This window comes from Leopardus geoffroyi, chromosome B1 (genome assembly GCF_018350155.1).
Source record: "Leopardus geoffroyi isolate Oge1 chromosome B1, O.geoffroyi_Oge1_pat1.0, whole genome shotgun sequence".
In the NCBI taxonomy this organism is placed as follows: Eukaryota; Metazoa; Chordata; class Mammalia; order Carnivora; family Felidae; genus Leopardus; species Leopardus geoffroyi.
Genome location: NC_059327.1, coordinates 115,199,844 through 115,214,595, shown reverse-complemented (window position 1 = coordinate 115,214,595; position 14,752 = coordinate 115,199,844). Strand labels below are relative to the sequence as shown.

The 14,752-nt window shown below is 42.1% G+C and overlaps 2 protein-coding genes across 4 annotated transcripts in view; both read right to left on the bottom strand.

Annotated features, from left to right (window-relative positions):
• Positions 1–14,752, bottom strand: part of PAPSS1 (3'-phosphoadenosine 5'-phosphosulfate synthase 1) — a 111,344-nt gene that overhangs the window by 78,620 nt on the left and 17,972 nt on the right. For all 3 annotated transcript variants that reach the window (XM_045471053.1, XM_045471046.1, XM_045471058.1), the window contains exons 3-5: positions 11,208–11,443; positions 4,965–5,103; positions 248–366 (exon numbers count right to left, since the gene is read on the bottom strand). In XM_045471053.1, coding sequence (XP_045327009.1) covers positions 248–366; positions 4,965–5,103; positions 11,208–11,443 — 494 coding nt within the window. The remainder of the gene's footprint in view (positions 1–247; positions 367–4,964; positions 5,104–11,207; positions 11,444–14,752) is intronic.
• On the bottom strand, positions 11,914–12,946 carry LOC123594321 (cytochrome b-c1 complex subunit 7-like). Its single transcript, XM_045471123.1, has one exon. The coding sequence runs from the start codon at positions 12,253–12,255 to the stop codon at positions 12,028–12,030; it is 228 nt and encodes a 75-aa protein (XP_045327079.1). The 5' UTR covers positions 12,256–12,946; the 3' UTR covers positions 11,914–12,027.

The window sequence follows — 14,752 nt, the reverse complement described above, 5'->3', positions numbered from 1 at the left end:
CTGGTAAAATAAAAGATTTTTTGGCTCCCAAGCCTCCTATGGTTCACGTTGACCAACGTATTTCATACTGTATACACTGGGGCCCCCACAACACCTAACACAGGGACGTACACTCTCAGAAAACTGTCAGCACCATATACTACATATTAGCATCACCTGTTTTTTTGTTTTGTTTTGTTTTTGGCGGGGGAAGATCACGAGATGAATATTATTTATTCTGATGATTCTCTCTTTGACCTTCCCTTACCCGTTCCTGTAGAAGTTCCACAACCTGCTGGACACAGTCGTTCACATCACAGGAGTCTGTTTTCAGCACCAATTCTGGAGCCTCTGGTTTTTCATACTCAGAATCGATTCCAGTGAAACCTACAAAAGGTACCAGAGCATTGAAGGGGGTAGAAATTAAAACAGGCTTGTTTCTTTGGTGCAAGTCTCTGCTATGGTGAAGTTCATATTTACACTACCCTTCTGAGTTACAAGGTTATAGTATTGAAACTTCTTCCTTGGGAGAACACTTCTGATTAAACTTTTGTTTCTCCTTTAAACATGTACAGGTAATTCTCACTCACAGTCCAACAAAGTTGCCACGGACACTAAGTGAGTGACTACTGAAACCACTGGCCCCTAGGGGAAACATGGGGTCAGCTTCCTGCAAGGCTCAGTCATCAACAGATTCTTTTTGACACTTCTTTACAATATGAAAGCTAAAACAGGAAGGCTGGGTGTCACTTTGTTCAACTTCAGCTGGGAACGTGTACTCGGGTGGGAGGACTAAAATTTTTGCCACTTTGTGTGTGTCCACAAGTGACTGCCTAAGCACCATGAGTACTCATGTGGGGGGTTAAAAATTTTAGCGGGTAGGAAAACTTGCAAATATGGAATCCTCAAATAATGAGGATTGACTATAACTTCTTCTGTCACCTTTTTTCTTTTAACTAAATGCCCAAACTGCCTATGAATAAATAGGAATAAATACCAAGTGATCCAGGGCATCTCAATGTCTCCATAGGAAGACAGAATACAGTACTTAAACCCTAGTCATAAACCAAACTAGATGAGGTTTTTTTTTCCTCTCAATGCAAACACTGACACCAAGTTAATCTGTTCATTATATTCACAAGGATTATCTACAGCCAAACTGAAGCTGTGAAGGCTGCTTCTGCTACCAGGATTAAGTGTTCAAGACAAAGTAACCACTATTAGCTTAAGCAAAACGTAACTAAGGGAGCTAATCCTGTCACATCACAAAATACATTCTACAATCAAACATAATCAGTTTATGTGTCAACCACTATTTAGATTTCCCCTTTAAATATGTTACCATGTAATTGCCAAAGAGAAAGAATACAGGATGATTCCCAAGAATGGGCTAGCTGAGTTGAAGATATGTTGTTCCTATCTTACACCCTTGACATGACCCCCTACAGAAGTCATTTAAGGCTTGTCTGCCTTGAAGTGCTTAGGTCAACCTTGGGGTTAAAATGGTAAACATTACTTTAAAATCATTACTATTGGGGCACCTGGGTAGCTCAGTCGGTTGAGCATCCGACTTCGGCTCCGGTCATGATCTCACAGCTCGTGAGTTTGAGCCTCGCGTCAGGTTCTGTGCTGACCGCTCAGAGCCTGGAGCCTGCTTTGGATTCTGTGTCTCCCTCTCTCTCTGCCCCTCCCCCGTTCATGCTCTGTCTCTCTCTCACAAAAATAAACATAAAAAAAAAAAAGTTAAAATCATTACTATTGACAGCCTCTTCTCTGCTGTCATGCCAACCACCCCATTGCGGCATATTCAATAAACCTCTATCTCCTTAAAAAAAATAACTAAAATAAAATATAATAAAGTAAAATAAAATAAAACAAAATAAAATAAAATAAAATAAATTACTATTAAGAGGTGCAGTCACCAAAAGAGTTCTAAAATGTAATAGACAAGTCTACAGCCCACTTGTTTTCTTCTATTTCATGTTTCTAAGTATCACATGAAGACCTGAATCCAAGAAGAGATTTCTGCATTATCAATATTCCTAATAGTATTTAGTGGTGAGTCACAATAGAATAGCTAGGGAAAAATAATTCTGGTTAAAACACTAGTTCTTAAGCTCGAATTCTCAAATGCAGCTAAACAATGCAATCGCCAGGTCCCATCTGCATTAGATTCTGATTTGGCCTTGGCACAGGATTTTTTAAAGTTCACTCAAATAATGCTATTGTGCGGCAAAGCCTGAAAACCACGGTGTTAGAAGATTTGGCTTATTTTAAAAGCCCAGGAATTCTCTTTCTAGCTAATTTATCCCATAAATGATTATAATAAATGTATGCTTAAGCAAAACATTTATATTTAAGTAAATAACAACTACTTGAGCAGTAATCATGAAAATAATCATTAGAATGGCTGACACAGGGATAGTTATAGTGTCACAAAAAGCCCTCTAAAAGCCTGAGGTCTGCTGAATGTATACAATCTCTTCTGTCCTTGAACATTTACCATCACAGCTCTGAAACAGCATTTACCATTCTGAAAATGAGTAAACGGTTTTTAATTTTTTTTTTTCAACGTTTATTTATTTTTGAGACAGAGAGAGACAGAGCATGAACGGGGGAGGGTCAGAGAGAGGGAGACACAGAATCTGAAACAGGCTCCAGGCTCTGAGCTGTCAGCACAGAGCCCGACGCGGGGCTCGAACTCACGAACTGTGAGATCGTGACCTGAGCCGAAGTCGGACGCTTAACCGACTGAGCCACCCAGGCGCCCCAGTACACGGTTTTTAAATACTAACAACTCCAGGGGTGCCCGGGTGGCTTGGTTGGTTGATCATCCACCTCTTGATTTCAGCTCAGGTCATGATCTCAGAGTCACGGGATGGAGCCCCATGTCAGGCTCCACGCCGAACACGGAGGCTGAGGTTCTCTCTCTCTCTCTCCCCCCCTCTCCCCTACTCATGCGTGGGGCTCTAAATAAATACATACATACATGTGTACATACATACAACTCTACAATCGGGGACTCTAACACATATTTTAATCTAAGGAACATTTTATTAATGTCTACCGAGAGGAATAGACAGAAAACAGTCAAGAAAGTAAGTGGGGCGCCTGGGTGGCGCAGTCGGTTAAGCGTCCGACTTCAGCCAGATCACAATCTCGCGGTCCGTGAGTTCGAGCCCCGCGTCGGGCTCTGGGCTGATGGCTCAGAGCCTGGAGCCTGTTTCCGATTCTGTCTCTCCCTCTCTCTCTGCCCCTCCCCCGTTCATGCTCTGTCTCTCTCTGTCCCAAAAATAAATAAACGTTGAAAAAAAAAATTTTTTTAAAAAGAAAGTAAATAAGTAACACAGAGAAAACTAAGCTACTACAAACACACTCCCAAATATAGAATGCAAATTACAAATAACTCAAGGTATTTTGCATGTGGTCTTACTCATCTTTCCATCTCAGCAGCAAACACACAGCTTGCAAGCAGGTAGCATTGATCAATGTGTGTTGAACATCCAATTTCCACTCCATCTTCTAATCTATCCAATAAGCATTTACTATGTGTGTAACTCTAACGATACAAAAATATTCAAGATGTTATCCCTGTTCAAAAGTAGTTTACTCCAGCCAGAGACAAATCTACCTCCCTCACCAATCCATCCTTGCAAAAACAAAGCCAACTAAAATTAAAATAAGATTCAGATTTCAAGATCCCAGACACATCATTTTGCTTCTCTTTGCCAAATCTGTATTTTGAGAAACTGAAGTGAAAAGTGGCCATCGACAGAGACAGGCGGACACAGATGATGAAGAGCTGAACTGGTTTCCCTCCTAATGTCGTCAGTTATTCAGGTCAGGCAACCTGTTCTCTTTGAGTCAAGAAAGCACAGGGTGAAACTGAGTTTCCCTGGTGGCACAACTGAATGCCAGCCTTGCCTAAGGAACCAGGTTTCACCACAGCAGGTGGAACTTGCCCCACACTTGCCCCAACTGGTTAAGCATCCCCAGGTCCAAATGTAGAAGAGCCCAGAATAACAGCATAGTCCTTCCTGTTCCACCTTTTGCTATGCAGAACCAGAAGCTGAGTGACAAAATCTTGAATTCACAGAGCTCCTGTGATAGTCCCAGGCTATTATACTCCCTATTGGGAAGGCAGCAGTTACCTGCATGAATCATTGATCCCTACACAGCGCTGAGTAATCAATCCCTGGCACGTCCTCTGTTGTTAACAATAATAGAACAGAACTAATATTAAACGATACCTAGAAGATTAATATAATTGGTATCAAAGGTCACATCAGACAGGTTCTAAATGTCTCCTATGTCCAAATGTTCATCGTAGCTGTCACTTTAGGAGCAAAGCATAAAAATTTTTAAAATCAAGGTATCTTCATTTTGATGGAATCAGAGATATATTAATTCAACCTAATTAAACAAATGTACACCGAATGAATAAGGGACCATTCCACACCATGATATAAATAAGAACAAGGCACTGGTTTTGCTTTCAAAATGTTTACAATTCCCATGATCTATGGAATTTCCTTCATTTTCACCGGAACAAAAAGCAGAAGTGGCAGCAGCTAGCAATTGCTATGCAGTCTAATGCACCTAATTATACCAAGTAGGTTTCCAACAGCCCCAGAAGTCCCAACCTTCTAAAACTCTGTCTTGGGAGTAGGATTCCAACCTGACCAATCATTCCCACTGAGTATTACACACGGTGCCAGGTACTGCTGGTAGGCTTCAGAGACACAAGAGCGTAGTATTAAGGCCCACTTTTTCTTCTCAAGGAGCTCCAAGTTGTTTGAATATTCCCAATCTCTTAGCAAAGACGATCAGTCTCAGATATGGCAAGATAAAGTATGCAAAGGGGCGCCTGGCTGGCTCAGTCAGTAGAACATGCAGCCCTTGATCTCGGGGTTGCATTTGAACCCCACACTGGGTGTAGAGATTATTTAAAGTCTTAAAAAAAATGCAAGCAAAGGGAAACTTACCTTTAATTTCTCCGGCCCGTGCTTTTTTGTAGAGTCCTTTAACATCCCTCTGTTCACAAACATGCAGAGGAGCATCAACAAATACTTCAAAAAACGGTAAACTTGCACCCTCATGAATTTGCCTTGCATTGTTGCGATCCTTAGAAAAAAGGTGTAGAGAAACATAATAAAAGGTGCTCATACGAATCAAAGGTACTATAAATGATCAAGGATGAGTAAAAGTGCTTTATCAGCTGAGGCAGTGGAAAATTAAATATTAGACAAAACTTAATTTATATTTTAAAATATAAACAAAAAAAATTTAACCCAAGAAACTATTTCTTCATAACGATTTTTAAAATTTGATATTCTAGGGGCGCCTGGGTGGCGCAGTCGGTTAAGCATCCGACTTCAGCCAGGTCACGATCTCACGGTCCGTTGAGTTCGAGCCCCGCGTCAGGCTCTGGGCTGATGGCTCAGAGCCTGGAGCCTGTTTCCGATTCTGTGTCTCCCTCTCTCTCTGCCCCTCCCCCGTTCATGCTCTGTCTCTCTCTGTCCCAAAAATAAATAAACGTTGAAAAAAAAAAAAAAATTAAAAAAAAAAAAATTTGATATTCTAAAAATCCAAGATATTGGGGAGTTCCAGGAGGGAAAACAACAGATGCCCTGTAAAAACTTTCACCTAAATTTTACAGGGAACCACAGTCAAAGCCCAGCCTGAATGCAGGTGCCATCAGGCCTCTCATAACATGTTCAATCTTAGCCTGAGCCAGAGTCCATTCAGAGTCCTCAAGGTGGTTTATCTCCTTGCCAAATACAAGGTCCTGCGACCACTTCTCATCTCTAGCACTCCCAAAACTTTACTTTTCTGTCCTGCCCCGAACCCAACTCTCTGGTAATCACCTTCACTGCTCCGCCCTGTCCTCCGGAACGGTTTCCTAAGTCAACTTCTTCTTTCTGTCTAAGCTAAAACTGTTTCCCCCTTAAGATCCACTCATCTTTCCATACTCAAGGCCAACTCCACATTCATATTCTGGACACAAGCAGCGCCAACATTTCCAAAGCCAGCCCTGCAACTCCCGCCACTCTATCCCCACACAGCTCATTTTGCCATTCACATTTCTTATGGCCCCTACTTCCACTGTCACTCCTCTTCCGCATTTCAAAATGAAGATCCGCAGGCACGAATGCTCTCAATCTCCTGTCAGCCATATAAATGTATCCACATGCCCAGCAACCTTTGTCTCCCTCACTCCTGCTACTCCTTCCTCCCTTTGAATTCCAGAGCCACCCCTCTAATGGACCTTCCTCAATCCATTCCCCCCTCCATCTGAAATCCTCCTCTTCCTTCTCTGCCAGCTTTTTCCCCTGGCAACAAGTCACTTATCCATTAAAAACAAGTGAACTGCGGGGGCATCTGGGTGGCACAGTCGGTTGAGCGTCCAACTTCGGCTCAAGTCATGATCTCACAGTTGGGTGTTCAAGCCCCACATCCAGCTTGCTGCTGTTAGCAGGGAGCCTGCTTCAGAACCTCTCTCCTCCTCCTCTCTCTCTGCCCCTTCCCTGCTTGGGCTCTCTTGTGCATGTGCGCACACGCTCTCTCTCTCGTATAAACGTTTTTAAAAAAAGTGAACTAGGGGCGCCTGGGTGGCGCAGTCGGTTAAGCGTCCGACTTCAGCCAGGTCACGATCTCGCGGTCCGTGAGTTCGAGCCCCGCGTCAGGCTCTGGGCTGATGGCTCAGAGCTTGGAGCCTGTTTCCGATTCTGTGTCTCCCTCTCTCTCTGCCCCTCCCCCGTTCATCTCTGTCTCTCTCTGTCCCAAAAATAAATAAACGTTGAAAAAAAAAAATTTTTAAAGAAAAAAAAAAAAGTGAACTAGGGCGCCTGGGTGGCTCAGTAGGTTGAGTGTTTGACTCTTGATTTCAGCTCAGGTCATGAGCTCACAGTTTGTGGGTTCAAGCCCCACATCCAGCTCTGCACTGACAGCCAGAAACCTGCTTAAGAGTCTCTCTCTGCCCCTCCCCCACTCTTAAACACGCTTATACTCTTTCAAAATACATCAACATTAAAAAAAAAAGTGAACAAATCACAAAAAAATCCCTTAATCATAAGTACTCTTCAGCCTTTGAATTACAGGACTTTCTGCTGCTGTTCACACTACTAACTCTATATATTCCAGTGACGCTATTTCCTAATCATTCCTATGCAGGCTCCCATGGCTCCTCCTACTTCCCCATCCCTTCAACACTGGTGTTGCCCACAGCCCATTAGGAGCCCACTGCTCACATTAAGTCAGTCCTTGAGCACTTTCTTCAGCAGCCTTCACAGTGTCGACTACAACATATACACTAATGCTTCAGCCTGAGCCCTACCCTCTCTCCTGGAAGTAAACACACCTTTCCAACCTCCTCCTAAATATACCCACCTGGAGATCTCACAGGCACCTGAAACTTAGTATGTCCATAATGGCATCCACCCTCTTTTCTCCCCAGCTGGCATCCCTGCCTATACTGCCCAAATCAAGGATGACAGTACTATTCACCCAGAATCCCAAGAGTTGTTCTGGTTCCTTCCCTTCGTTCCACACCCCACCCCCTCTGCCTTCTGCCACGAAGTCCTTCAGATTTTGCCTCTATTACACCAACCCAGTCTGCACGTCTTCCCTACTCCCGAGTTCAACCTCATTCCTGGCCAACTGCAACAACATGCTTTTAATCAGTCTGCTAGCTTTTAGCTTTGATCTGCTCAAAGCCATACCCTAACACTGTCCCTAGAATAGCAGAGGATGCAAATTCAACCATGTCGCTAACTTTTCAGAGATTCCCTACCACCATCAGGGTAAAACCCAGGCTTCTCAGGGAGAGGCTTCAGGTATTCTATACCTGGCCCCACCCTTCTCAGTCTTACACTTGATATTCTATTAATAATTAACACCTGGCTGTTACCAGGTGTTTGGACCTTAGGCCTTAGCCACCCTCCCTGCTCAAAACCCTCCACCCCTCTCTTCTGGCTAAAGCATGTTCTCCTCATAGCACAGTTCTGTGCTGACATCCTCCAGGAAGCCCAACCTGCACGCCCAGGCTGACGGAGGGCCCTTGCTTCCTCTGGCTTCTCAGAATACCTGCTATATACCTATCATAGATCTTATTCTGATATTTTTCATTAGCTATAATAACCACAGCATGTGGTAGAATGATTAAGGTGTGACCTTAACTGATCCCAACTGTCCTTTTACATGAATGTATTTCCAAGTTTCTGTCCACGGCTCTCTTCTCATTCTATACAACTCTTCTATATATATATACTCAACTTCGACTGGGTTTTAATTAACAAAGTTAGTGATTCCTAAATCTATCTCAATTCTACACAGCTTTTCTGAGAACCAATTTTCCAATGACCTGCTTACTCTACTAGGATTTCAAACCTAACCCACCTAAAATGAAATAGTCCTCTCCTCCCCTCCCCTCCTGTATTTCCTAACTCAAACATACCATCTTCTATTCAGAAAGAACCATCGGGGCGCCTGGGTGGCACAGTCGGTTAAGCGTCCGACTTCAGCCAGGTCACGATCTCGCGGTCCGTGAGTTCGAGCCCCGCGTCAGGCTCTGGGCTGATGGCTCAGAGCCTGGAGCCTGTTTCGGATTCTGTGTCTCCCTCTCTCTCTGCCCCTCCCCCGTTCATGCTCTGTCTCTCTCTATCCCCAAAATAAATAAACGTTGAAAAAAAAAAAAAATTAAAAAAAAAAAAAAAAAAAGAAAGAACCATCATTCGTGCTCACCCCAAATTCAACAATCAAGCAGGCACCAAGTCCTACCGATGCTACAGGCTTAAGAGCCCTCAAATAGGCCCCATCTTTTCCATTCCCATTGTTGCTGTTTGAATTCACTCTGAAAGCCTCCTCACCAGTCTCCTATCTCCAGACCACTCTCATTCCAAGCTTCAAAGGTGACCTTACTAAAATGCAAACCCTGAGACAGCATTCCTTAGAACAACCTCGAACTGTCAAGTTTTGCCCTATGGGGCAAAGTCCTGAGTCAAGGTTCATCATCGAACCTCTGCAAATAGCTCTAGCTTCATCTCCCCTCACATTCACCCTGCACGGCAGTCGTAACAAAGTACCTACAGTTCCCCAAAAGACCAGACTCCCTCACATTTCCATGCTGCTGCAAACACTGTACTATGTCTCTGTTAAAATAGCTTTCTCCCTCTGGTCTCAATAGTGTGCTCTGATTCATCCTCCATCACTCATTTCAGGCATCATCTCCTCTGCGATTCTTCCACAGCACCTCTCATATACATTTACCTGCCTCAACATATTGTAATTGTTCACATCTCTATGATCCCACCAGACTGGCTAGGAACTATCAGGTTTATTTTCAGAACCAAGATGGCCAAGTTCAATGGTGACATAGAATAATACACATATCCTATATCATATGGTTTGATGCAAATATCACAGATTTTGACATGACCTAAGCACAGTCCAAACCTCACTCTCTGTGCTTTTAGAAGTGAGAGCAACAAATTTCGCTCCGTACTATGGAAACAAGGGGGCCAAAAAGCAGATCAGTACATACTTTTAGAAATCCAGCTGAGAGCTCTCCAAATCACGTTACTTTCTCCTCTTCTAAGAGTTGCAAAGATTTCCAGAATGTGCAAGAGTATCAGTTGTTACATTACGATGAAACTGTTTATATCAAGGATTCAAGAACTCAAACAACTATCATTGTCTTACACACTTCATGATCCAGTATACTTTAAACGGATGTATTGATGCTGATCCCAATGTTTCAGGCAAATGAAAAGTACTTAGTCCTCACAGAACCCTTTAGGACTCCTGCCATGGTTCAGTTAAGTGAATCTTTACAATTAACACTCCATCTGATACTTACCTGTAACTCTTACAGTTCATGTTTTATTTTGGCTTTAAAGAAAAAAGTCTATGTAACCATCCAAATTCATGATACAACACTAGAATTGTGCTATTATTTATATTTACTCAATACTCAGTACACACCAGGCACCATGCTGAAAGCTTTGAACGCATGATTTACCTAATCCTCAGAACAACACTGGGAGGTAGGCATTATCTGAGCTTAGGAAAGTCAACTCAACCAGCCAAGGTCATAACAGGCAGAGGTGAGATTCCAACCCATTGTTTCTGGCTCCAAAGTCCCTGCTTTTAACCACATAGTAATTCACCTGCTCTTTCACATCTGTACTATGCTGTCATTTAACAAACACTAAATATCTACTGTATTCCAGAAGCTGGGCTTGGCATCAAGATTATAAAGATAAATAAGATGTAGTTTCAGCCTTCAAGGAACCAGTGGGGGTTAGAGGCAATAAAGCATGGTGAGTAAGAATATGGATTCCAATGACATTGTCTGGGTGCCTTGCTCTACCATGTACAGTGACCCTGGGTAATTTACACCTTTTTCCTCATCTCTGCCTTCTTCATTGGGTGATAAGAACTACGTTGAGTTCATTCATGGTATACAGCTGGCGTTTAATAAATGTTAGCTGCTATTATTTTCATTACTACCACCACCACCACCACCATGACTGCTGCCACTATTACCACCACCAACCAATGAACTAGCATTTGTAATAAAACAAAGGGTTAGGGCACAATAACAAGGGCACCAAAGACAGGTACCCCACAAAGGCTGAGGGAGAAAGGGAAGGCACTCAGGAGGAGGAGATGCCTAACCTGAGCCTGAAAGCATGAACAGGAGTCAACTGATGGCGAGAAGAGAACGATCGATCGAAGGAGAAGAGTGCCTTCCAGGTGGGGAAACAAAAATCTCACGTGAGAAATGACATGATTTTTTAAGAGAACTACAAAACAGTGAATTAGTGCTAAAATAAGAGGAGGAATGTGATGAAAGAGGAGAGTGCTTCTGTCTGTGAGCAAAGAAGCCATGGTCAGGCACATGTTAAGAAACTTAAGACTTTCCCTGGGTGTCTGACACACATTGAGTATTCATTATACATTTATTGAGTTGAAAAGTCAACCTTGAAATAATGTGGCCACTGGCTTGAGGTCAACAAGTTTGGTTATACTTTGGGAGGCAGGGGCAGTCATAACAGGTTTTATTAAAATGGAATTTACTCAGAAAGTCCCAGCACAAAAGTGTTGTAGGTTAATTATTTTAATTTGAATTTAGCTTCGAAGCATATGTGAGCGTTTCAATTACTTGTTTTGCCTGAGGCCATCTCACTCGATGATGTCAGAACAGTAATGGTACAAAAGCCACATACCTGAGTATAAGGGGATATAAAACTTGTGATGCACACTAAGCCAGCATCTGCAAACAGCTTAGCAACTTCTGCAATGCGTCGAACATTCTCTTCTCTGTCTTCAGGACTAAAGCCAAGATTTTTATTGAGGCCTTGACGGATGTTGTCACCATCCAAAGTGTAGCATGGGATACCGTGGCAAACCAAGTACTCCTCCAGAGCCATGCTCACTGTGGTCTTTCCTGCTCCAGACAAGCCTAAAATTGAATAGTCCAAGCACATTTCATATGCAATGTTAGGAGACCACTTAGTAACAAAGAATTTAAATCACTGGCTTCATAACACTCATTACACGTAGCAATCCCTCAGTAACATTTATCCCACATTTCTCTACAAGATTTAGATCTTAGCTAGAAAAACATCTATAGTTTAAATAAAGTAAGCATTTATGTTTTTTAAATAAATAGACATTCACGTAAAGTAGTACATTTGCAGTTCAAATAGTTCTAAATTGTACACTTCAGGTTTACCCAACTTCTTTGTTTTTTGGGTTTTTTTTTTTTTTAACTTTTTTTAATGTTTTATTTATTCTTGAGAGACAGGGACAAAGCATGAGCAGGGGAAGGTCAGAGAGAGAGGGAGACTCAGAATCCGAAGCAGGCTCCAAGCTCTGAACTGTCAGCACAGAGCCTGACATGGGGCTCGAACTCACGAACTACAAGACCATGACCTGAGCTGAAATCAGACACTTAACCGACTAAGCCACCCAGGTGCCCCTGGTTTATCCAACTCGTAAAAAAATGTTTCAGGGCAGCTATAACCACCAACTTAAACTCCGCGATTATTTCTTTGCCCATTCTTTTCTTTCCCAAATAACTTCTTTCAGATATAGTGCAAAGTAAAATTTATCCTGCTCATATTTTGTCCACTGCTCTTTAGACAAGATACACAGCCTTATAGTCAGGTCCACTGCTCTCTGAATGCAAAACAAGTTGTCATTATACAGGTTCTCAGGAAGCTTTATGGCCTCTTTCACATCATCATGTTCATAAATGGTAACACCTCGCATTAACCCCAGTTTATTGAACCCTGCAGCATTGTAACACCATTTTCAAATACCCTCTGGCCACCAGCCTGACGCGCAACAGCAGGCCTGCTGGCCATTTTACCCAAGACTGCAGCACTGTATACTCAAGTATTTGTTTTTAATAATTCCTGTCTGTGCCCAAAGGCATCCTAGAAATCACTCCGTTTCAGATATGCACTTTGTCCTCCTGTTAACACTACTCCAGAGCTGCATGCCAACTTAAAAACTGAGTTACATGCCCAAATTATTTCTGGTGAGGGAAGAAAAAGGACAAATGAAGCTATCTCTATATCCTAGGATCAATACCTCTCAGAGACAACCATAGATAAAAGTATCTGGGAATCCAATTTAAATTAACCTTGAAAGAATATCCTCATTTCAACTCACCTTCCTGTACCAATGATGTTTATTCACTAAACAACAAGAAGGAAAAGGAAAGCATACATTCATGCAGAAATACGTGCCATCTTACTGAGTATGTAATTACAGAATTCATAACCAAGGTGGTTACGAGGCAAGAGATAATCATGTATGGATTCCCCTGAAAGACATTATGATGGTACAATTGATATGTTAAGAGAATCAATGGTGTTGAGGCACCTGGGTGGCTCAGACGGTTAAGTGTCTGACTTCAGCTCAGGTCATGATTTCACGGTTCATGAGTCGGGCTCTGTGCTGACAGCTCAGAGCCTGGACCCTGCCTGGGATTCTTTCTTTGCCCTTCTCTCACATGTGCGCCCATGCATGTGGTCTCTCTCTCTCTCTCAAAATAAATAAATAAACTAAAAAAAAAAAAAAAAAAAGGAGGATTAATAGTATTAGTTGCTTTATACATTAAAAACCTGTATTAGTTTTATATTAAAAAATTGTATTAAATAAAATAAATATTAAATATTAAAATTAAATATTAAAAATTAAATATTATTAAATAAATAAAATTAAATTAAAATTGTATTAATGAGCATTGCAGACATTTTCCAAAGATGCCCACAACAGAATTTCCAACCCTGCAAACTATTGGACAATGTGACATCGCCACTGTCACATCAATAGGCAGAGTCTAAATCTCTACTCTTGAATCTGGGCTGGCCTTAGGACTCACCTGTTGCCAAAAGGATGTAGTGAAAACGACAATGTGTGACTTCTGAGGCTGGGTCAGAAAATGCTACCTGGACACTCCGTTTGAGAGAAGCCCACTATTAATACCCTGAGGCCACCGGGCTCAAGACATCACTAGCAAGTGTTTCAGCCAGCTAAGCTCCCAGCTGACAAGTGGCATCAAGTGAGTTCGTGATCACGGACGCCAGCCAGGTGAGCCTTCAGAGAACTGCAACCAAGCCAGACATCAGGGCAAACCGCCCAGCTGAGCCCTCCGGAAGTCCTTACCCACAAAATGGGAAGTGAATTAAAATGGTTGTTTTACACCACTAGATCTTGGCTAATCTCTTACACAGAGACAATAACTAGAAAAAAGAGATGGAGACGGGGAGGAAAAGGAAAAACAGTTTTCTGCTTTTTATTGTTTTTAACCACCAGTTGGACACTAAGCATCAGAAAGAAAAAAAAAAAAACGCTGAAACCGGAAATCTTAGACTTTTCACACAAAACAACCTAAATCATAATAAAAGTACCTATTTATACACACATATATATATTATATATATATAATACATATATACACACATACACATACATACATATACATAGTTTGAAACAAAGAATAGACTACTGAAAATTTTAGTTACTGACACAGGAAGTTTCGTTGAGATTACAGTGTACACAGACAAAAAGACAAAAAGCTAAAGCAGTTAGAGAAAATTAGCAGATAATTACAAAACAGATAATCCAAAACTTAGATAAGGAAAATGTGTATACCCGAAGAAAAGAAACCAAATGTACGAGATTGAATAATCCCCCACCTCCAATTCATACACATCTGGAACCTCAGAATGGGACCTTAGTGGTAAATAGCGTTTTTGTGGATGTAATTAAATTAAAACGAGGTCATATAGTACCAGGATGGGCACTAAATCCAGCGACTGGTGTCACTGTGACAGGGCCATGTGAAGACGAAAGCAGGAGACAGAGTACTGCATCTACAAACCAAAGAAGGCCAAGGACTGCCAGCAACCTCTGGCAGCTAGGAGAGAGGCCTGCAGCAGACTCTCCCTCAGGGTCTCTAGAAGGAACCAACCCTACCAAAACATTCATCTCAGACTCCCAGCCTCCAGAATGGTGAGAGAATAAATTTCCGCTGTTGGAAGCCTCCCTGTTATTTTGATGTGATTTGTTAGAATTAGGATGGAGAGAATTAGGGCTAAGACCCCTCCTAGGTTATTGGAGATGGATCCGAGAATTGCGTATGCGAACAGGAAACATCACTCAGGCTTAATGTGTGGTGGAGTACTTAGGAGGTTGGCAGAGGTGTAGTCGTCTGGGTCTCCTAGTACACTAGCCCTGGTAAACTAGTACGCCAACC